The following is a 24060-nucleotide window of genomic DNA, read 5'->3' as shown; positions in this document are numbered from 1 at the left end:
TTTGAGAAAACCCCATGGGAATAGAAAGAAGCAGAGAGCTAGGCCGGTCCCCAGAAATCCACAAAGATACCTCCACTATAGACTACTAGCAATGGTCGAGAGAGTTCCTGAGCTGACCTACTCTGGTGATCGATGGCCGAACACCCTAACTGTCATAATAGAACTCTCATGCAGTGACTGATGGAAGCAGATGCAGAGATCCACAGCCAAGCCCCAGGTGGAGCTCCAGGAGTCCAGTTGGCGAGAGAGAGGAGGGATTATATGAACAAGAGATATTGAGACCATGATTGGAAAAAGCACAGGGACAAATAGCCAAACTAGTGGAAACACATGAACTGTGAACCAATAACTGAGGAGCTCGCATGGAACTGGATCAGGCCCTCTGGATAAGTGAGACAGTTGATTAGCTTGAACTGTTTAGGGGGCCCCCAGGCAGTGGAGCCAGGACCTGTCCTTGGTGCATGAGCTGGCTTTCTGGAAGCTAGGGCCTGTGCTGAGACATTTTGCTCAGCCTTGGTGTAGGGAGGAGGGGACTGGACCTGCCTCACCTGAATCTACCAGACTGGGCTAACTCCCCAGGGGAGACCTTGCCTTGGAGGAGGTGGGAATGGAGGGTGGATTGGGGGGGGAGGCCTGGGGGGTGTGAAGAGGAGGACAGGGGAATCCGTGGCTGATATGTAAAATTCAATTAATTATAAAATAAAAATATTTTTAAAAAAGAGTGGAGAAATTGAGCTGAGTGCACACAAGCAAGTGAGTGTGTGCATCGTCTCTCTCTGCTCTTGGCTGTGAATGTAATATGACTGCCTTGACTTACCCTCTGGGATGGACTGTAAACTGGAACTGTGTGCTGAAATAAATCCCCTCTCTCCTGAAATGCTTTTGATCAGGGTATATTACCACAGCAGCAGAGATGAAAACAGAGCAGCTACTTATGAAGGAAAGAGAATTTCTTTTAGCTCACAGTTAAAGAGGTTCAATGTCCAAACTACATAGCACAGGCTTGTGGTAAGGACTGCTGTAAGAAAAACATGATTGTTCTAAAGAGAATTGACTGTGGTCCGCAGCCATTAGATTTTAGGGTGATGTGAGTCAGGCAGCATATGGCTGCTTCTCTTTGCCTTGGATAAAGAATTCACCAAGCCCTGCATTCACTCAAGCAATAAGTGTTATATACTAGTCTTAACAAAACTCATTTTAACACACAGGAGCTGTAATTATTAACTAAATGCATGTTTATGTGAAAGTCATGAAATGTTGAATCATGGTTCATGGTGAACCCAGCTGAACTGAAGCCTGGACGGACGAGTGCAAAGTGCAGGGGACGTGATTTCCTGTCTTAGCTCTGCCAGCCTTAGTCTGGGTGAATCTCTAAGGCCCAGCTTCGTAAGCACTGGAAAAAAAAAAAAAGAATTTTTCCTTAGGCAAAGGTAATCGAGAGAATCCAAGGGGGTACGGCTGGTGTGGAAACTCTGAGAACCGAACTGTCAAAATCCCTTCAAAGACACCCGGGAGGACATTGCAGAGCTCTCCCTTCTTCATCTCTGCAGAGGTGAGACTTGTTCAGTTTTTGTTTTTTCCCTAAGCACACCTGAGTCAAATAAGAGCTTCTATTTAGTGTGAAGCCTGTTGTCTTAGGAACCAAATCAGGATAATTAGAGGTTGTGGGGTTGGTTTTATTTTGCCCTCTGGATAGCCTCAGTGTAAGCCACAGGAGACCACAATGGTCGGCAGCTCTCATCTCAAAGCTCAGTTCTCCCATGTGTGAGGTACAAGATACAATAGGTCTGCTATGCTCCCAGACTTCCTTTATCCATTACAACAACAACAACAATTAGAAATAAAAATCCCTGCTCTAAGTGTTTGTAAAAGGGAATTTAATGGTAAAATATGCATACATTTACTTAGTTAATTACTTGATACATGTTGGGTCAGTTAAAATGTGCACATTTTCCAAGTGGTAACCCACACAGGAATCAGAGGCAGTAGGATATTGGGTTTGTGGACAGCCTAAGACGATATGCTGGGAGGAAAATGACTCCCCCAAATCAAAGACATCTGAGTTATAATAGACATTTTCTCTTTAAGCAACTCTCATGTTGCCACAGCATGCTGAAATCTTGCATAAGACTTTCAGTTTCAAAGAGAGTATCCTAATGTATGAGAAGCATCCCTGGCTAAACAGTATTTTATAGACTAGGGATAAAGTACATGGATTGCCTCCAACATCCTAAATTCCCAACTGGTTCCCAGTCTAGAAGCTAGAATGATTTTTGAACAAATAATTTACTTCAGATTCTGGAGAAACGACTCAGTATCCACTGTGCAAGCATGAGGACTTGAATTCAGTTCCCTCAACACCCATGAAAAATCTGGGCTCTGTAGTATGTGTCTGTAACTTCAGCGCTGGGTCGGGGCAGAGACAAGAGGATTCCTGAAGTTCACTGGCCAAACTGGTGATCTCCAGGTTCAGTGAGGAATCTGGTCTCAAAAAGAAAAAAAAAAAAGGTGTGATTGAAGAAGACACCAGAGGTCAACCTCTGGCCTCTATATACACATGCATATGCACAAACATGCGTGCATACCCAGATGCATACATGAATACACATATTTATTTCATTGCACCTCAATTCAGGCTTCAGGCTGCAAATGGAACCACCTAGGGTGTTGAAACACGTCCTCCCCCCCCAATAAAAAGCACAAAAGCAACAATAAAAAACCCACAACAGCACCTGGGCTAAGTTCAGCTCCAGACTAGTAATAACAGCTTGGGTGGAGGCGGGGGGGGGGGGGGGGGGGGGGGGGGGGGGGGCAGTGAGCTTGTAAAGAGCAGCTTTCGTGTTTTTCAACAGGCCAGAGTCCACTGAGAAGAGAGATAAAAGTGCACCTCGCTGATTGGTCACTTACGCCTCAGAGGCACATGTTGAGTTAGCAGCTAGCAGTATAAAAGCTCTGGACTGCAAGCTCACGGGTGTCTCCCTAAGAAGAGAAGGCTGCCATGGAGCCAGTCCTGGTCCTGGTGCTCACTGTCTCCTGTCTGTTTCTCCTCTCACTCTGGAGACAGAGCTCTGAGAGAAGCAAGCTCCCTCCTGGCCCCACTCCTCTCCCATTTATTGGAAACATCCTGCAGATAGATGTGAAGGACATCAGCAAATCCTTTACCAACGTAAGTATGCTTCCTGCTCCACAGTGACTAGAGAGCAACAATTACTCTCTGCAGGAGGCAGATGGTTAAACTATGTTACTATAAGGCAGTTGTGCCCTGTGGATTATCGTATTTGGTTTGTCATTGTCAGAAACGATTAAATGAGATAATGTATTTGTCCAGAGTAGATTTTTTTACATCGTAAGATTATATATACAATCTTAGATTGTAAGTCCATATAACAAACAGGTACTTTTTCTCTGTTTCATGGTCCTTAGCTATGACTTTTTGTAGGAGATAAAAGGTAATGGAATTGCTTTGAGCACTTACTGCAGAAGCCATCTAGGTATAATTTAATTTCTTCAAAGAAATGAGTTATGTCTGATACCAAGGAAATCCGAGTCAACACTAAACATATGGGAATGACAGAACTAGTGAGGTCCAGTGGGGACATCAGCGTTTCTGGACTCTGTGTAAAGCTGCTGGGGATATCAGCGTTTCTGGACTCTGTGTAAAGCTGCTGTGACCTACGAATGAGCAACATGGAAGATATTGCCCTTCTCTGGGATACCGCAGTGCGGGCACTGTTGCTATCGGCCGATCAGTCAGGATTACAAACCTCCTGGCATCACACTCATCTAGGGAGAGTTTTAAGATGGTAGGCTTCCGGTATTTATCACAGGGTGACTGAGTCAGATCCTGTGGGAAGAGCCCAGCAGAGTCCTGAAGTGATGTCCTTCATAGTTGAGTATTTGTTTCAAGGTGGACACTGGGAACTGGGTAGTTGCTCAACTATAAGAGATTCACTGAGCAGGGGTCAAATCTTGAGTCTTGAGTTTTTACCCATGGAAAACTAAAATGAATTTAAAAAATTTTTCAGCATTAACGCTCTTTATCTGTAAACCCACAGATAAACTTATTTCAAAGTGTCATACTTCTGACAATTTGCACATTATTTGCCTGGCGATCTCCTGGTAAACTAGACTTGTGTTGTACTTGAAAGCAATAACAAACAGCTTTTTATGTATTGAATCCAACTAAATTTGAATTTGTGGTTGGCAAACTACAAATGTGGAGAGTAAGATGTGGTGATATTGTGTTCCCCAATATATTGTGCACCCCAATAAACTTATCTGGGGTCAGAGAACAGAACAGCCATTAGACAGACATGGAGGCCAGAAAATGGTGGCACTCACACCTTTAATACTAGCCTTCTAGAGGCAGAGATCCATCCAGATCTCTGTGAGTTCAAAGCCACACTGGAAACAGCCAGGCAGGGTGACTCACGCCTTTAATCCCAGGAAGTAAGGGCAGAAAGCAGAAAGGTATTTTATAAGGTGTGAGGACCAGGGAACTAGAGCCTGGTAAAGGTTTTAGGCTTTTGAGCAGCAGTTCAGCTGAGATTCATTTGGATGAGGACTCAGAGGCTTCCTGTCTGAGGAAGCAGGATCAGCTGAGGAACTGGCGAGGTGAGGAAGCTGTGGCTTGGTCTGCTTCTCTGATCTTCCAGCATTCACCCCAATAACTGTCACCGGGTTTGTTTTTATTAATAAGAACTTTTAAGATTCATGCTACAGTAAGACGCCAATATCAGCCTAGATCTTCTAGATTCTTCTGCTGCTATACACATTTTCTTTTTTATTTCCAGTTCTCAAAAGTCTATGGCCCTGTGTTCACTCTGTATTTTGGCAAGAAGCCTTCTGTGGTGGTGCATGGATATGAAGCAGTAAAGGAAGTTCTGGATGACCTTGGAGAGGAGTTTTCAGGAAGGGGTAGCTTCCCAGTTGTCGAAAGAATGAATAATGGCCTTGGTAAGTGTGCATGCGCACATATATGCATGTATGTTCATGCATGTGTATGCTGGATAGGGCTGATGGGGATGAGATAGGAAAAGCTCCTTGACCAGGGAGCCAAGTGGCAGTCAGAGGCCAGTTCCTCTTCCTTGTCTGGGGTCTCCCTTCTAGTTTCCATTTCCTGTTCTGGTAGGAGTCATTTTCAGTAATGGAACAACGTGGAAGGAGCTCCGGCGCTTCTCACTTATGACTTTGAGGAATTTTGGGATGGGGAAGAGGAGCATCGAGGATCGCATCCAAGAGGAAGCTCGGTGCCTTGTGGAAGAGTTAAGAAAAACAAATGGTGCGTACCTGTTTACCTGACTCTTGTTTATTGACGCCCTTTTCAACACTGCTGCGGTAGCCAACTACTCTTAGGCAGTGGTTGTTAGCTCTCATGCTAACGCCCAAGACAGAGCTGTGCTTATCTGTCCTAATGTCTGTACACACTGACTGTGCATACAGTGTGGTCATAATACTCATCTAATCCCATTCTGCCCCAGCTTGTTTTCAAACTTGAACATCATGAAGTTAGAAAGTTTGAGCTTCATAAAAGAATTCACATGGGGTAATATTTTCCTGTAAGTGTAATTATGACTTTATTATTTAGAATATTTCCTTGGAGAATATTTGTCCAGTGTACATGGTATGAATGAGCCCATCATATTTTCATGGAATATGAGGAAGTGACATGTTTTGTCATTGAGGTGGTTCATATCTGATTGGTCAGCTTTAGTGACACAGATTTGCCTCAAGACCCATGCCTGCAACTTCTGTCAATAATGATATTTATGGCATTTTAAATTTTCTTTTACTTAGGCATCTTTGAGTGCTACTTTCATCAGTTGTGTTTACTCTGTAAACAAAGGGCTGTTTAAAAACTATTTAAAAACTATCAGTGGTTATTTGATGTTAATCACTATTTGCTATGCTATTTCATATCTCTTGTGTAAATGTGTGCTATGATGGAATTCTGCTAATATGTAACATGCATGAAATTATTTATTTAACCTATTACAACTACTGTCAACTCTACCCTACTTTCCCCTAATTGTAAGTTAGTTTAAAGTCTATCCTTTGTTATATGCTTGTTAGCCATGTTTTAATTTTCTATATTTTACAACCTTTGACTCATAGATGCCTTCCAGATCTAGAGAGGAACCTCCACTCCCAGGCTTAGCTATTTCCTAGACATAGAAAACATGCCTTTGATTTTTAAAGGAGCCTAATCATAGCCCATTCTCCAAATGTTTCCTTTATCAAATTCTCAAATGACAGTACTGTGTTTTCTTTGCCCCAGGTCACCCTCCAGCATGGTATGGGATCCCTAAGAGCATCCTTGTGGTTCAGATGCCTCTGGGACTACTCTATCGATGAGGCTCACTCAGTGTTCCCACTCTGCTCCATGCCTCCCTCCTGTGAATGTCCTAATGCCCTGCAGCCTTTACAGCTGGCAGGAAAAAAAACAAAACAAACAAACAAAATGATCCACAAAGAGACTAGAGTGAAATTCGGCTCAGCCCAATTTTATTGTAACCAGCTCTAGACCAAGACTTCTAGAGTCTGGCCCAGATCAGTTTACTTTAGCTGTATTTAAGCACAGTACAATTTTGGAAAAAAAGTATTTGGATTACAATTAATGCAGTCCCAAGTGCACAACAACTTACACTGAGATTCCTTACAAATTACTTTTGGCTTCTTTCACAAGAATGGATACTGTTGACCCAGAGATAGTGCCCAAGATTTAGGGTCTAGGGAGCTTGATTGAGGTAAACATAATGCCGTGGGTGTTAGGACTGGCCTGGCCTTAAGATAACATGGAAGTCACTTAGGCTGATGTAAAGCACGTATGATATCACTCAGTTGAGAGTGGGTTTTATGGTCTAAAAACAATGCTCAAGATTTAGGGGAAAAGGTCTGGGATAAGTAAAAACATAAATTCTGGGAGAACAGAGCCTGTCTCACCAGACAGAAAAGGATCCCCAGGTTGTAAAACTACATCATTCCTGGCATCCCAGGAAGAGCAGCTATACACCTCCTTCCAACGAAGAGGTAAGCTGTGTGTTTAACTTTCCTGGTTTCCCCAGGGCTTATCTGTGTGTGCAAGGCCTTTGTGCCCTCTACAGCAATGTGGTTTCCTGACCTCTCTGACCGCTTCTACAGACCAACCCCGATGCTGACCCTGGGTGAGGTGGTTTGTCTGCTCTTGGGCACTGTAACCACCAGTCTATTCTATGGTTCTCATCTGATTTGTTGTCCTCACCATATCTGAATAAAAAGGAAGTTCTGGGTGCATTGTAAACCACTAGAATTTTGGCTTGGAACTTTTATGGTAATTATTTAACCTTGATGCTAACTCTACTCATAAAATGCTTGTCAAGGTGAATTTAGTTTTTCAGCTTGTATTTCAAGTTACTTGGAATTTTAATTATCTTTCCTAAATGTAAGAATAGATTAGAAATCAGATCAAAAAAATTTATTGAGATTTATTTATTTTCAGTTTTACTTTATGTATATGGGTGTCTTGACTGTATGCATGTCTGTGTACCACAAGTGTGCCATGCCTCCAGAGGATATGGTTCCCCTGGAACTGGAGTTGTTTATGGTTGTGAGCTCTCAGGTCCTCTGGAAGAGCAGTCAATGCCCTTAACTGCTGAGGTTGCTCTCCAGCACCAGAAATTAGATTTTTTTTTCAGTCTAAAATGCACACACACACAAATCTTTTTTTTTTTTCAAGACAGGGTCTCATCCTGTACTCTGCCTGTCCTAGAACTCAGTATGTAGACCAGGCTGTCCTCAAACTCACAGAGATCTTCCTGCTTTGCCTCCGGTGTGCTGGGAATAAAGGTGTATGCCACCGTGCCTGACTTAAATTAATAATTTAAATTTAAATTATTCCTTATCTTTCAAGACAAAGTAAGAGTTTCCCCTTTTTCTTCCTTCCTTCCTTCCTTCCTTCCCTCCTTTTTATTTATTTATTTTTAGTAAAAAGCTGAATATCTTGGTGTTTTACCTGAAAAGGAGTCTGACATCACATCTGTTAACTATACAGGTTTCTATAGTTTTTAATTCCATCTCCTTTCTTTACATACTTTTCATTCATTATGTACATTTCATGACATCTATGGTGTGAATTTGAGAACTCTTACACATAAAGCTTATTGGTGATTCAATTAAAACCTGATTTTGAGACAGCATCTCACTCTACAGTCCAGTCGTTTGTCTTGTTTTGAGGGCAGGGATTACAGATTGCTACTCAACACTGACTGAATCGTCAGCATTGTAGTTAAATATGCCAGTGCAAAATAAATATTTCTTCTACTTTTATTTCTTATGACCAAATTGACTTAAATGATTAACAAGTTTAAAAAAACATACACTCTGTTGATGGCTATATAGGATAATAGTCCAGGATTTCAGTAGAGGGTAGACTTTATCTAAATAAATTAAACTGATATACCTGGTGACTAGGAACACTATTTCAATACAAAACAAAACAAAACAAAACAAAAAACTATATATTTTCTTTTTCAATATTGAAATGAAGAAATTAAAGGATTTCATTTACTAATGTAAACTCTGTGTTTGTCCCATTTGGATTTACATTTGAAATGACTTTAATTTCACTTTTATTTTAGGCAAACAAATCTCTGAGAATCGGTGGTTGGTTTTTGTTTGATATGAGTATTTCTGCTTATTTAAATTTGCTCTGATGAATACATGAATCCTGTAAACTTTTTCTCCTTGACCTTCTTCTCTACTGACTGTGGACACAACTCCTTTGGTTATTCCTTGGATAGAAAATGTTTCTGGATTGGTGTTTTCTTCCTTAATTGTGTAGAAACTTCAAAGAGAAATGAAATTCTACACTGAAAACTTGAATTTTTATGTGTTTTTAAAAGTGGTCATGTGTTTTCTTAGAACTTAACTTAGAATGTGTGCCTAAAGAGTGATGTTTCCACAGGGCGCAGATGTTAAAGATTTAGCTAATGATTATTAAGCAAGCTAGGATTTAAAAAAAGAAGTAATATGCTAATTGGAAGTATGTGGAAGTTCTTGCAAATATGCTAATTTTTGTGTCAATACTTCCTTAGAGATTCTAAAATTATTATTGGTTTTTTTTAGTCCAAAGATAAAGACTTTACATGTATGTTTTAATGGTATTTTAAAATGTTTCCAATCCTTCAGGCTCACTCTGTGATCCCACCTTCATCCTGAGCTGTGCTCCCTCCAACGTGATCTGCTCAGTTATTTTCCACAATCGTTTTGATTATAAAGACAAGAATTTTCTTAACTTGATGGAGAAATTAAATGAAAACTTTAAAATTTTTAACTCCCCATGGATGCAGGTGAGACAAAGATGTTTTCTTCACAACAAATCATTTATCTTTTTCTCTAACAAATTAAAACTTTCACTTTAGTTCAATGTGTCTAATTTCTAGGCATTCACCTCAAAGCTTGGTATAAAGAATTTTGTTGGAAAGCAGAATCAGTTTCTGTTACCCTTCCTCCCACCTCCTCCCATCCCCCCACCTTAGTTATTCAGGAGGCTAAAGTAGGTGAAGGAAAAATAAAGGGAGAGGCTGAAGAGAATTCTTAGTGTAGAAAGCTTGTGTAGTGTGCACAAGGCTCTGGGTTTGATCCTCAACACAATAATAACAAAAGGAAGCCACAAAGGTACTTTTTGCTTTTTACTACTATTTACAAGGTACCATTGTCAAGGCCTCTATCAAGCCAAGGAGACAGGTGGGATGAGGGCAGACAAAATACCACAAAGCCTTTCTACTCTCACTTTTTTTTCTTTTTTTAAATATATATGGATTGTGCCTGCATACCTTTCTATGCATCACATGATTGCCTGGTGCCCACAGAGGCCAGAAAAGGGCATCAGATCCCCCCAAACTGGTGTTAACAGAAAGTTGTGAGCCACCATGTGGGTACTAGGAATTGAACCTGCATGGGTATCTAAGCTGGTTCCATTTCCTAGTTCTTGTGAATAGTTCAACATTAAGAAACCCAACTCAGCATTTTATGGGTAAATGTTTACACACTCTGTGTTGAATTATTTTGTACAACCATGCAGTTGTCTTCCAGGCAGGATTTAGGACATGCTGGCACTGACTCTCCAACTCTCAAGAAGACAAAGTCTCAAAAGAGTGAGAGAGCGCCAACTCAGATCACAGACTGTATGACCAACTGCAGCCAGCAGAGGTCTCTGCTGTGCAAAGAAGGGAAAGGATTGAAGTAAAGAAGGCTCTTGTGGGCTTAGCTTCGTGTTCAATACAGGCTCCGTATCAGCACAAACTGTGGGAAAGATAATAGTCCACATGTTCATTTGACCCCTGGCTCCTGACACACTCTATCTCCAAGCTTCAAGAATCCAGAAAGAAGTCACTTCAGTATGTCATTCTTCTTCCTCCATCCCCTGTGCTACTCTTTTTCTTTAGAAATAGTTTTGCTTTATCATATTTTATTTTATTTTACTTTGGTTTCTCGAGACAGGGTTTCTCTATGTAGCCCAGGCTGTCCTGGAACTAGCTCTGTAGACCAGGCTGGCCTCAATCTCACAGAGATCTGCCAGTCTCTGCTTCCTGACTGCAGGGATTAAAGGAGTGCCCCACCCCGGCACTTTATCATATTTTAAAGTTATTTTGTTTTTGTGTTTTTGTGTACATGTATGTGGTACATGTACATATGTGTATGTATGCATGTGTATGGAGTTTGGAGGACAAGCTTCCTCAGGATCTCTACCTTGTTTTAGGGACAGAGTCTCCCCCTGGCCTGAAGCTCACCTACAGGGTAGACCAGCTGGCCACTGAGCTCCAAAGATCTGCCTGTTTCTGCCTCCCTGTCTCTGGGATTACAAGCATGGGCACCCATGCCCGGCTTCTTCACATGAATTCTGAGAACTGACTTAGATCCTCAATTTGTGCAGCAAGTGTTTACTGATTGACTCTTTTGTCATCACCCTGGACTGATGATTTTTTTGTTTGCTTTTCTGCTCGAATTTTTAGAAGACTCTTTTTAAAAGCAGTCTTAGGTCAACAGCAAAATCCAGTGGAAGGAACAGAGGTATTCCAACAGCTTCCAGTGAACTCTGTGACATTTGATTGTTCTTTATTCTCAGCCCTCAAGGATATCTCAGTTTTTTTTTGATATCTCAGTTTTTTAAAAATATTTATTTTATTATTATTGTTTTGAGAATTTAATTTCATAGATGAGTACTGTGTTTTCATAATTTCCCACACTCTCTCTCTCCAGCTCTTTCCATGTCTCCCCACTTCCTCTCAACTTTATGACCTCTTCTTCTTTAATTATTGTTTAGTAATACATATGGATATATAAATACATGTAATACTCATATCTGTATATGTTTAAAGATGACCATTTGGAACTGGATACCCTAGCAGGGGTCTCATCTCTGGACAAGACTGATTCTCCCACTTTTAGCATCCATTAATTGCCTCTGGTTATTCATCTAGGGCTGGGACCTCGTGAGACTTCACACATCCATATTGGTCAACTGGAATTGTCACTGTGCAGGTTTTATATAGTTGGCCGTATTGTAAAGATCCCATGAGTTTAAGTCCCTATCATATATCAAAGACACTCTCTTATATAAAACCTGGAGTAACCACAGAAACCAAGTAAATAAAAAGAATAGCTCAGTTTTAAATAGCCATAATATCTGTCTTAAGACTGTGCCTGGCAAGTGTCCTTCAAGATCTATCTGCAGAGGAATCACTCTCATGAAATTTCACAGCTGAGTTTGACTACTATGTGGTCAGTTTTCACCTTTGATAATCTTGGTCAACATAGTGGACTCTTTTATATTTAGCTAAACGTTCTTCACCAAATGACCACCATCTTTTTTATTCGCTCTACCTTTTAACTATTGCTTGGCATATGATGAATATGACTTTAATACATGTTTATACTTTAGGACTTTTTTTTTGAGATGGCGTCTCATTATGCTACCTAGATTATTCTCAAACTCATACACTCTGGTGATTCACTCACATAAGCCTCCTGAGTAACTGGTCTATAGATCTGAGTGACTACATTCAGCCTAATGAACATATATTTTATTAATTTTTAAGGTCTGCAATGCTTTCCCTGTCTTACTTGATTATCTCCCAGGAAGCCACAAGAAAGCACTTAAAAATTTTGCTGAAATAAAAAGTTATGTTTTGAAACGTGTGAAAGAACACCATGAAACACTGGATATTGATAATCCTCGGGACTTCATTGACTGTTTCCTGATCAAAATGGAACAGGTAAAATGTTACTTGTTGGCTTTCATTTTGCATTTCATCAATCATTTCTATTCTTATTGGGGGAAAACTAACTTTTTAGGCAAGAAACACTTGGTAAGCACTTTAGGTTCCTATTGTGGGCGTGGATTGGACTAGCATCATTTAAGATTTAAAACTGAATTGTTAAGTAATCAAAATACATGAGCATCATTTAATAAGTTTTTTGAGGAAAGGGAATATACATTACAGGTAAGTTAGACATATAAACGACTTAGAAAATACAAATTATCAAATATTAAACTAAAAAGTAGACTTGGTCATATAGGAGAATGATAAACATGAGCATAACATGGCAGTCTTCATTGGTGACTTGGGTTTGTTACTAATGAGTATTTACAATGAAGTAGCAGGAGCGAGAATTTAAGATGTGTACAGTGAGGTGATGAGAGGCTCAGATGTGTGTGGTGACATGGAGGGAAGGTAAGAACTTTAGCTGAGTATATCCAGAAATGATTCAGCACAGACAAGCAGGTAAAGATGTCCTTGAGGTACTCTGCACATATAGGTGTCAGAATGAAGAGATTTGAATCAGTCAGGTATTTGTTTAAAACAAGAATGCAATGGTTATGCTACCAGGGGGATCTCACTGAGTTCAGTAGAGTGATATCTGAGATGAGAATGGAGTTCAAAGACCAGCTACAAGGCCTTTCCCTACTTTGGACTGGCTGAATGGTAGTCTGGATTATGGAAAAATAAATTCTGAAATAATATTGTCATTAATTTTGGCTTATTCTCAGCCATCTTGAATTTTAATCTATCTCATATTTTAAAAACCCACCAGTTTATTGATGGGTGCCTTGATTGTTTCCAATGGGTACTGCTGCAAATAACAGGAAAGCAGGCATCTCTTTGACTTATTAATTTCAATTAGTTTTTGAATGTATAATGATGAGTGGGATGGCTGAGTCATGTTCATTTCATTTTTACTCCTTTGAGGAAATGCCTTACTATTTGCCAAAATGACTATAATAATTTATATTAGAATAGCAATAATGTGCAGTCTGCACATTGTCTGCACCTTCACCTGCACTTACCATCTTTAAAATAGTCTCCCCAGTGATTAGCACCTTTAGGGGTACTTGCCTGACTCTACAAAGCAGCCAGTTCCCCCTGTGGTTTAGAGAACCACACAGATGTTTATTTCCCTCTGCTCCAGAGTCACTTAAAAGAGTCAACTTATTGGGAACCTGTGAGATAGAGTTCCTTCAATTATGGCCATGTCCTTCCTTCACTCAGAAAAATCTGTATGTTTGGACTTTCAAAGAATTTTATGCTACTGGGCATGGTGGTGCACGCCTTTAATCCCAGCACTCGTGAGGCAGAGGCAGGTGGATTTCTGAGTTTGAGGCCAGCCTCGTCTACAGAGTGAGTTCCAGGACAGTCAAAGTGACACAGAGAAAAACCTTGTCTCAAAAAAACAGAAAAAAAAAGAAAGAAAGAAAGAAAGAAAGAAAGAAAAGAAGGAAGGAAGAAAGGAAGGAAGAAAGGATTTTATGGTAGTGTCTTTAGATTGTCATTACTGACCCAATATACTTTCAGTCTTCTCATTTGGTATGAATATAAATAATTTCTCAGTTGACAAGTGCTGTGGGATATTTGATTACACTGTGACACCCCAAGACTGTGTTAATAAAGTTAACCTCGAAGCAGGGGGCAGAGCCAGCAACTAGTTGACAAGAATTCACCATAGAGCAAATGGAGGACCCAGAATACAGATAAAAAGGCACAGGAAAGAGTAAGAAGGGACTTGGAGACTTGTGGATGTTTTTTCCTTCCTTTTTTGGTTTGGGAAGTCTGGAGAGAAGGTCAACTGGTCGCTTCTCTGCTGCTTCTTTGATTTATCAGGTTTTCATCCCAATATCTGACTCTCAAGTCTTTATTGGTAACAGAACAACATGGATAAAAAGAGAAGTGTGTTAGGTTCTAAACCCATTCTGTCTTTCCTTCATAGAGATAGGTGGAGGGAGACTTGGGAGTCTCTTATTCAGTTTTGTATCACACTTGAAAAACTCTCTTGCTGGGTACAGTGGTGCATGCCTGGCATTTGCCCTGCTTACACTTAGTATATGAATATTCATGTTGATGTTAAAATTTATTATTATTATTTTAAAAATTATGCATAGGTGTGTGTGTTTGTATGTGGGTTTGTACACAGACATGCAGGTGACCTCTGAGGCCAGAAGTGTTGGATCCTTTAGTGCTAGAATTACAGATGGATTTACAGAGCAGCCTGATGTGGGTACTGGGAACTGGTCTCGGGTTCTCTGGAAGAGAAGTGCTTTTAACTGCTGAGCCATCTCTCTAGCCCTCATACAGATGTCAAAATACTCATGTTCCAGGTGGACCACCTCCATTGTGGTAATATATTTTAAGTAAGAAGGAATGAGAAATGTGTTTATCAGTGGGTTCTTTTCTTATGTTATTAGTGTGACATGTTTTTTATGGCTTAACATAGCTATAAAAAGGTCTGAGAAATTGGATTTTGATGCAAGGAAGAAATAAGGGCATAGAAATGAAGACTGGATCAGGTAATTTACACTCTCTGCCATATTATGCACTTGCTGTAATATTTTTACTACACCCTTCACTTTCTAAATTTGTATATCTGTAGAACAACCTGTATTTTTGCACTTGTTGCAATTTAATATAATGGTCACTATCTAAATATCAAATAAAAATTCCTAGGAAAAGAACAAGCCACACTCTGAGTTTACTACTGAAAGCTTGCTGGCTACTGTGACTGATTTGTTTGTAGCTGGATCAGAAACCACAAGTACCACCCTGAGATATGGGCTCTTGCTCCTCCTGAAGCACACAGAGGTCACAGGTATGACTCTGACACGTGTGAGGCAAAGCTAGTCTTCTTTGGACATCTCTGAAAGAAGTTTTAATATTGATGCTTCTGTGTCATTAGATGTCATTTGTGCACATGATAAGATAAAGATGAGACCAATTTTGACAACAGAGAAAATGAGAGAGGAAAGTACAGTTACTGTGAGCTGTAGTCAGGCAGCAAAGCTCCACATTCAATGAAAAGATCTCTGGGTACTGTCTGGAGTGTATATGTTCCTGTGTGTATGTGTTGTGTGGTGTGTGTCTGCATGTGTGTGTGTGTGTATGTGTGCACTTATATGTATATGTGTATGTATGCGTGTTTATGTGTGTGAGTTTGTATATTTTGTATGAAGTGGTCATAGGAGTGTAATTCATCTCTATTGTAAAACTGCTCATAAATAGTATAGTCAAATAATAGAAATAGTTATTATTTACAAATGTGAACAGAAACTACAGACACCACTTCTAGAATGTCTCAAAGTAAATGATTTTGGGAAATGTAAGGATTAAAAAAGGATGCTAAATTCCACATATGCAGAAATATACATTCAGATATTAGTATTCAATTAAAAATGTTTTATTTATTGATTTTACGTGTATGGATTATGGATGTTTGTTTAGGTTGTTAATTACAAATTGTTATTGGTCATAATCAATATCTTTCTGAAAGAAGAAAGGGGGATATGATATGATATAAAAATATAGGATATAGATAGAATATTTTCTTTAATTTTGCCAGATACAAATAGACTAGATATTGTAACTGTAATTCTTGCTTGATAACTGTTTGTTATATGTATTTTTATTATGTTAAAGTTAAAACCTTCCTTTTTAATTAAACACAAAAGGGGAAATGCTGTGGGATACTGCTTTTGTACACTGGTTTAATAAAACACTGATTGGCCAGTAGCAAGGCAGGAAGTAGGCAGCATAAGCAGACAAGGAGAATGCTGGGAAGAGGAAGACTGAGTCAGGAGACACCAGCCTGCTGTTCAGGGAGCAGCATGTAATGGCACACAGGTAAAGCCACGGAAAATGTGGCAACATATAGACTAACAGAAATGGGCTGAGTTTAAGTGTAAGAGCTCGTTAGTAGTAAGCCTGAGCTAATGGCCGAGCAGTTTTAATTAATATAAGCTTCTGTGTGTTTACTTGGGTCTGAGTGACTGCAGACTGGGTGGGACACAGAAAAACTTCAGCTACAGCCTACATGTACATCTGTGGACTGTGTGCATGCCTGGTGCCTACAGGGACCAGAAGAGGACATCAGATCTCCTGGTACTGGAGTTACAGTTGTGGGCCACCTGTGGGTACTAGGAATTAAATGTGGGTTCTCTGGAGGACAGGCTAGTGCTTTTAACCACCAAAACATCCGTCCAGCTCCAGGATTCCATTTTAAAGCATCACTGTTATTTTGATGTAAAATTAATTTTTGTTTTGTGTTTTTTCTATAAGACAGTAATTATTAGAATTCATGTGTACAAGACATTTACATATTGAAACATTTCATCATTTCTGTGTATTACTTATGCTGTAAATAATGTACCTGTCTGCACAGACTATGCCTACATAGTGGGAGAGTTTTCTGTATTATAACAATTCTTTAATTCTAAGTGTGCATATGGCTGATACCTTTATCACACTTCATATAGACTTGAATTGTTAAGACAAATGTATCATTTCTCAATTGTGTCCTATCAGCTAAAGTCCAGGAAGAGATTGATCATGTAATTGGCAGACACAGGAGTCCCTGCATGCAGGACAGGACCCGAATGCCTTACACAGATGCAACAGTGCATGAGATCCAGAGATATGTTAACCTCATCCCCAATAATGTGCCCCATGCAGCTACCTGTAATGTTAGATACAGAAATTATGTAATTCCCAAGGTAAGCTTGTTCCTCTGACCCTGAACTTCAGTTATCTTGTAGTTTCTGAATTCGAAATATGGTTTCAATCCTTCACCAACACAAAACAAGAGAAGTTCAGGACTCCTGTAGGAATAGTTTTATGACTTCTTCTTCTTCTTCTTCTTCTTCTTCTTCTTCTTCTTCTTCTTCTTCTTCTTCTTCTTCTTCTTCTTCTTCTTCTTCTTCCTTCTTCTTCTTCTTCTTCTTCTTCTTCTTCTTCTTCTTCTTCTTCTTCTTCTTCTTCTTCTTCTCCTCCTCCTCCTCCTCCTCCTCCTCCTCCTCCTCCTCCTCCTCCTCCTCTTTTGATGGTATCTCACTGTGTAGCTCTGGCTAACCTCAAACTCACAGATCTGCTTACTGCTTTATGAAACATCTTATTAGCCAATGTCTTGCAAATATAGCCTTCTTTAATATTTTTGGGATTCTGTTTATATTTCTAAGTAAATGTTAAATACTCAGTTTGTTGATTTTCCAAAATGCTTATTTGAGACTTTTTATTGGGGTGATTTTAAATGCAATAATTTATAAATTATTGATGCTTTAATGTGCCAAAACTTTCAATTTGTGGATTTGATTATGGTCCCAACTTATCTGACCTTTCCTTAATTTTCTCAATATTGTTTTGTTTTCAGTACAATGGTTTCCACATAGATTACCCCTTTCCAGAATGAGAGAGATTTCTGAATTTGTGATAAAGTGTAAACTCTTTAAAACTCTTAAAACTGCTATTTTCGTTAACTAGCTGTGTGAGTTGTACACTGCTGAAAGGGTGTATATGTTGAAGTCCCCTGCTTTTACTATATTAGAGTCTATGTTTCCCTCTAATCTTAATAAGTTAAACTTTTATATTTGGCTGCTCTAAGTTGTACCATGCATCATGTTGGAGATACATATTACATATAATAGCATACAATATATAATTAGAGTTATATGATATCATTTAGGTGTATGCTTATATATTATAATATATAATATAATTGTATATATTCCTCTGGCTGAATTAACCACTTTACTATCATATAATGACCTTCTTTGTCACATTTTTTTTATCTTTTCTTAAAGTATATTTTATTTAATTATGGCTACTTCTGCTTTATTTGGATTCCACTGCCTGTACCATGTTATTGCATCTCTTTCAGTTTATATATATCACTCTAAGTGAAGTAAGCTAACAATATGGTTTTTTTGAACATTAAGTTTCTTATGGTGTGGTATTTAAATGTGAGAATTCATCTATAATTAGGGTAATCATTGACAAGCAATGTCTTCCAATTATCATTTATTTTCTGGTCTAATTATAGCTTCTTTATTCCTTCTCTCTTTTAAAATCCTCTTTTGTGGCAATGTGGTTAACTCAAAAAGTGTGTGTGTTTTGATTTCTTGCTTATTGAGTGTGTGTGTCCACTATAGATTTTGCCTTGTTTAAGAAAACATATTTTGATTTCATCATGCTATGTTGAAATGGCAAATTAGCATGCTGATAAAGTTTAAAAAGAGATAAACAAACAAACAAACAAAAAGGAAACAGAAAGTAGCCCAATAAAAGCTCTGTACCTGTAGTTTCTTGCTTCCTACATTTTGTGCATTTTAAAACTTTTGAGTCAGTGTCTCACTGTTTGACTGACACTGTTTCTAGTCTTTTGAGTTTGAATGATTCCCGTTCCTGTCTCTCAGTGCTAGGCTATGGGTGTGTGCTCATGTGTGTTTTGAAAATTTGTCCTTTCTACTTCCCTTTCTTTGCTTGGTAGTGCTAAGGATTGAACCCAGGGCCTTCCACATGTCAGCAAGTGTTCCACTGAGCTGTGGCCTCACAATTTGATTTGGATGCCATATTTTTATCTTCTTATATTGCCTATATTTAAGCATACTTATACAGTTATGATTTTTGACTGTTTTTTGTCTTTCATACTAAAGATATGAATGATTTTTGTTTCATTCTTTTATAATGTTAGAACCTTTTTAATTTATCTGTGATTTATTGTTAACCATGAGCTCCATACATTCTCATGTTTTTTTTCTTATGAACTGATATCTCTTTTACTTTGAAGAACCCCCTTAAAATTTATGTAGGTCTGGTAGAGATAAAATCTCTTTTTTTTTTCTAGAAACTTTATTATGCCTTCTATAGTCGAAAGGTTTCTCTGGTCCCACCCAGCCCCACAGTTCCATAGCTGCTTAAAAAAAAAATCCCTCAGAGGCTCAGTATTGTTTACAAATTGTATAGCCTATGGCAGACCTCTTGCTAGCTAGTTCTTATATCTTAAATTAACCCATTTCTATTAATCCATATTTTGCCACATGTTCTTTGGCTTTACTGGTTTGCAGGCATGTTGCTCCTTGGGCAGCAGGCTGGCATCTCTCCAGACTCTGCCTTTCTCTTTCCTGTCTCTCTCCTTGGATTTCCCACCTGCCTCTAAGTTCCTTGCCATAGGCCAAAGCAGCTTATTTATTAATCAATGGGAACAAACGTATATTCACAGCATATAGAAAGACATCCCCCAGCAGCCTTCATTTTTTTTAGGATTTACTTGGATGGATATAGTATTCTTTTTTTTTTTTTTTGTTTTTTGTTTTTTGTTTTTTTTTTTTTTAAAGATTTATTTATTTATGTATACAGTGTTCTCCCTACACGCCTGCAGGCCAGAAGAGGGCACCAGATCTCATTACAGATGGTTGTGAGCCACCATGTGGTTGCTGGGAATTGAACTCAGGACCTTTGGAAGAACAGCTAGTGCTCTTAACCTCTGAGCCACCTCTCCAGCCCGGATATAGTATTCTTATTGTATTATTTCATGAATGAGATATCTAAGACAGTATTGAAAAGAAGCCATGATAGCATCCTTGTTTCTTTCATTGTTAATTTTTAAAATTAGACTTATTTATGAGTGTGTGTGTGTGTGTGTGTGTGTGTGTGTGTGTAGGTCAGAGGACCACTTGCATGAGTCAGTTCTGTCCTGTCACCTCCTGGGATAGGATCTCGTGGTCAAATTCAGGTTGTCAGGCTTGCACGAAAGTGCCTTTACCTGCTGAGCCATCTTGCCTGACCTTCCACTCATTGAATTCTTTATCACTTACTTTTATTTGTTATTTTCAGGGCACGGATTTAATAACATCACTGACTTCTGTGCTATACGATGACAAAGAATTTCCCAATGCAAAAATATTTGACCCTGGCCATTTTCTGGATGAGAAAGGAAACTTTAAGAAGAGTGACTACTTTATGCCTTTCTCAACAGGTGATAAAATTTATTTCTATTTGTACTTCAGGTACAAGGTAAACTTTTTTCTTGACACTATGTTGTCTAGACTGACCTCGGATTCTGAACTCAATCTTCTTGTCCCAGCTGTCTGAGCATTTGGCACTAGAGACATGTGTCACCAGGCCTAATTCCACAAAATACAATTTTGAGATAAATTGGATCATCCATCATGTACTCAGAGACAGGCCGGTTTGCTCTTTGTGCCTCCTCAGGAGTAACACTCCCAATGCCGATGCGTGTTTCTCAGTCATAGCACACACATCCTCATTAGTGGGGCTTTGAGAAGATCAGCCTATGTTTTAAATTGAGAAAACTAGAATATAGGTCAGTTGAATTTTGCTTCTGCATTTACCTCTAACTTTCCTAAGTGCTCCTCTTGGAAGTGAACCTCATTTAGACTTTCCTCACTTGCATGAGAAAAATATCTCAGTCCATTCCCGGACAGCTATGAGAACCCAAGTGCCCTAGAGAATATAATGGGTTCTGAAGAGACTCACTTCTGAGTTAGGGAAGCAGGTGAGTCAACAGGGCATAACAATCCAATTGGATTATTGCTGTGAGGGAGGGAAGCGTGGGTTTCTGGTGAGGTCAGAGGGGAAGTTGCTCACATCCTGCTCTTTCATACCCACAGGAGTATTCTAACAGGATAGAGGGAAGTTGGCTGATTCATAGGGAGGAAAGAAGTGTAGCTGGAGTTTTCTCTCTGGGTCCCGCCAAGCCTCGGCAGTCCAACAGCCCACTTATAAAATAAACACACAGACGCTTATATTATTTACAAACTGTATGGCCATGGCAGGCTTCTTGCTAACTGTTCTTATATCTTAAATTAACCCATTTCTATAAATCTATACCTTGCCGCATTGCTTGTGGCTTACCGGCATCTTCACATGCTGCTTGTCATGGCGGCGGCTAGCAGTGTCTCTCTGACTCAGCCTTCCACTTCCCAGAATTCTCCTCTCTCCTTGTCCTGCCTATACATCCTGCCTGGCCACTGGCCAATCAGTGTTTTATTTATACAAAATGATATCCACAGCAAAGAAGTAAGAAAAGAAGAGGAAGCAGGGAACTGTACAGAGGAAATGAAGTACAAGAGGGGACATTTTCTGTAGATGCAGGAGACTAGAACTTGACAAGAATGCAGGCTGAAAAAGACCTTGGAAATGTGAAAAGACACTCTGCAGTGATTCCAGAGCCTCTAGAGTTTCCTTTTCTTATGATCCTCCACCTTGGATGTCCAATCTCACTCCACATTATGTGTTCTGGGTCTCCTGACACAGAGTCACATTCATTTTTGCCATGTGTTTTTGTGACTTTCATGTGGGTCTGCATTACACATTTTCATATGTGACAGATTGAGCCCTTCTTTTTAGGGAACTCAGATTTGGGCAGGGAGGCAAAAGATGATACAGCATAATGTTCAAGTAGTCCACGCACTATGGAATCAGGGCCAGTAAGGAAGCCTGGGAGTCAGGGTCACAAAGGATCATAAAGAAATGGCACAGAGAGTGGGTCTTCAGGAAAGTATCAGAGCAGAACTTCTTAGACAAATGGTGAAGCCTGAAGCTTTCTGTATGGCGTTGGAGACTGGGGAAGGGAGTGGTGAATGGAGCTGAGGAAGGACAGTCATGACATTGAGTATCAGACAGAAAAGAGAATGTGAAGGTCCAGGCTAAGCCATTTGGATCTTGCCTCATAGGGCAGATTCAGGAGATGCATCTGAAGTAGGGAAATTATAGATATAGACAGGTAAGCTTGAATAGGCACAAATGGAAACTTAGTATCTGAATCTCCTTAACACCTCCACCTTCAGCCATTAGAGCAGTAGAGTGAATGTGTTGCTAGAAGATGGATGCCAACTTGAAAGGTCAAAGGATAGTTCTAGTGTATGATTTGTTGATGAAGTTGTGATATAGAGCTTATAATAAATATTTAAAGAATGAAGGCTGCCTGCTAAAACCAGTAGATGACATTGTATCCAATGTTGTGTGTATCTCTGTTCATTCTGTCATTCGGTGTTTGACTCATTCACCATTTGAGAATCAAATACTTAACTGACTGCCTTTATAACAGTTCATGACCTACTGTAAGGAGGGAATCCTCTGTGTTTGCTTTTGATTTTCAGGAAAGCGGATGTGCGTGGGAGAGGCCCTGGCTCGCATGGAGCTGTTTCTGCTTCTGACCACCATTGTGCAGAATTTTAATCTGAAGTCGTTGGTTGACACAAAGGAAATTGACACTACCCCATTGGCCAGTACTTTTGGCCGTGTACCACCTTCATACCAGCTGTGCTTCATTCCTCGTTAAAGAACAGACTGGCTGATGCTATGCAGGTGTCTGTGACTTCTTCCTAGAGTCATGGTCCACCTCCTTCCCACTATTAGGGATACTTCTCTCTTTTATTCTCTCACATCTCTCCATTTCCCCACAATCCAGTGAGCACTCATCCTTCTTTAAGAAGATTTTCGTGAGTTATCATGCAAATTCACCCACTGCCCCCTTCAGTCTATAACTCTTGCATTGACCATGACCTGTACTGGCATAAATGCTGAATTATTAATATGCTGTGTGTGTAATACAGAACAGTTCAGCCAAGAGCCATCTCTGCTCTGCTTGGTTCAAAATAAACAGAGTGATTAACGGAAGGGTCATTTTTCAGGCTTCTTTGTGCATAGTGCATGTAAAGAATGAAAAAGTATCTTCAGTGTTTTTGATCTTAGCCATTCTGATAGGTGTAAGATGGTATCTCAGAGTCATTTTGATTTGTATTTCCCTGATGACTAAAGATGTTGAGCAATCCTTAAATGTCTTTCGGCTATTTGAGATTCTTCCGTTGAGAATTCTCTGTTTAACTCTGTAGCCCATTTTTTAATTAGATTGTTAGATATTTTGATGTCTAGTTTCTTGAGTTCTTTATATATTCTGGAGACCAGCCCTCTGTCAGATGTGGGGTTTGTGAAGATCTTTTCCCATTCTGTAGGCTGTCATTTTGTCTTATTGACCATGTTCTTTGACCTACAAAAGCTTCTCAGTTTCAAGAGGTCCCATTTATTAATTGTTTCAGTGTCTGTGCTACTGGTGTTATATTTAGAAAGTGGTTTCCTGTGCCAATGCGTTCAAGACCACTTCCTACTTTCTCTTCTATCAAGTTTAGTATAACTGGATTAGTATCATAATAGAATATTATCTTTTACCTATTAGGGTAGGAATTATGAAATTAAAATGAAACAGAAAATATATGAATTGGTAATAATGAGTAGGAATTGGCATTCTTTATTTTGTCAACTTTTTCAAAACCTGGGCTGCTATAGTTGCATAGGCTTATTTTGTGGCCCTCTATACTGGTCTATCAGTCTACATGTCTGTTTTTGTGTCAGCATTATACTGTTTTTGTAACTATGGCTCTGTAGTGCAGTTTGAAATCAAGTATTTTGATAATTTCAACATTAATATTTTTGTTAAGTATTGCTTTGTGTTTTCAGGGTCTTTTGTGCTTTCATATGAATTTTAGGTTTTTTTTCTGTCTCTGTGAAAACTCACATTAGAATTCTGATAAGGAGTGCACTCAATCAAAGATCACTTATACTACTGTAGCCTTTTTCATGATATCAATTTTGTTGACCTGTGAGTACAGGAGATCTTTCCATCTTCATATATCCTACTCATTTTTTAGTGTTAAATTTTCATTGTAGAAGTCTTTTGCTTCCTCTGTAGGTCTGTCATATTGTTAAAAAGCTATTGTGAGTATGATTGTTTCCTGATCTT

At 39.3% G+C, this 24060-nt stretch overlaps 1 protein-coding gene across 1 annotated transcript; it reads left to right on the top strand.

Moving 5' to 3' along the window:
* Nucleotides 1–2859: 2859 nt before the first annotated feature.
* Nucleotides 2860–22885, top strand: LOC128094634 (cytochrome P450 2C55). The gene is made up of 9 exons (XM_052713102.1): nucleotides 2860–3166; nucleotides 4794–4956; nucleotides 5132–5281; nucleotides 9166–9326; nucleotides 12078–12254; nucleotides 14979–15120; nucleotides 16830–17017; nucleotides 20133–20274; nucleotides 22421–22885. Exons 1-9 carry the CDS (start codon nucleotides 2999–3001, stop codon nucleotides 22600–22602), a joined length of 1473 nt encoding a protein of 490 aa, XP_052569062.1. The 5' UTR covers nucleotides 2860–2998; the 3' UTR covers nucleotides 22603–22885.
* The last annotated feature ends 1175 nt before the right edge of the window (nucleotides 22886–24060 follow it).

Source organism: Peromyscus californicus, unplaced genomic scaffold (assembly GCF_007827085.1).
Source record: "Peromyscus californicus insignis strain IS unplaced genomic scaffold, ASM782708v3 Scaffold_4__1_contigs__length_199733344, whole genome shotgun sequence".
NCBI lineage: Eukaryota > Metazoa > Chordata > Mammalia > Rodentia > Cricetidae > Peromyscus > Peromyscus californicus.
The sequence above is the reverse complement of the archived record's forward strand: the minus strand, read 5'-3'. Positions and strand labels throughout refer to the sequence as shown.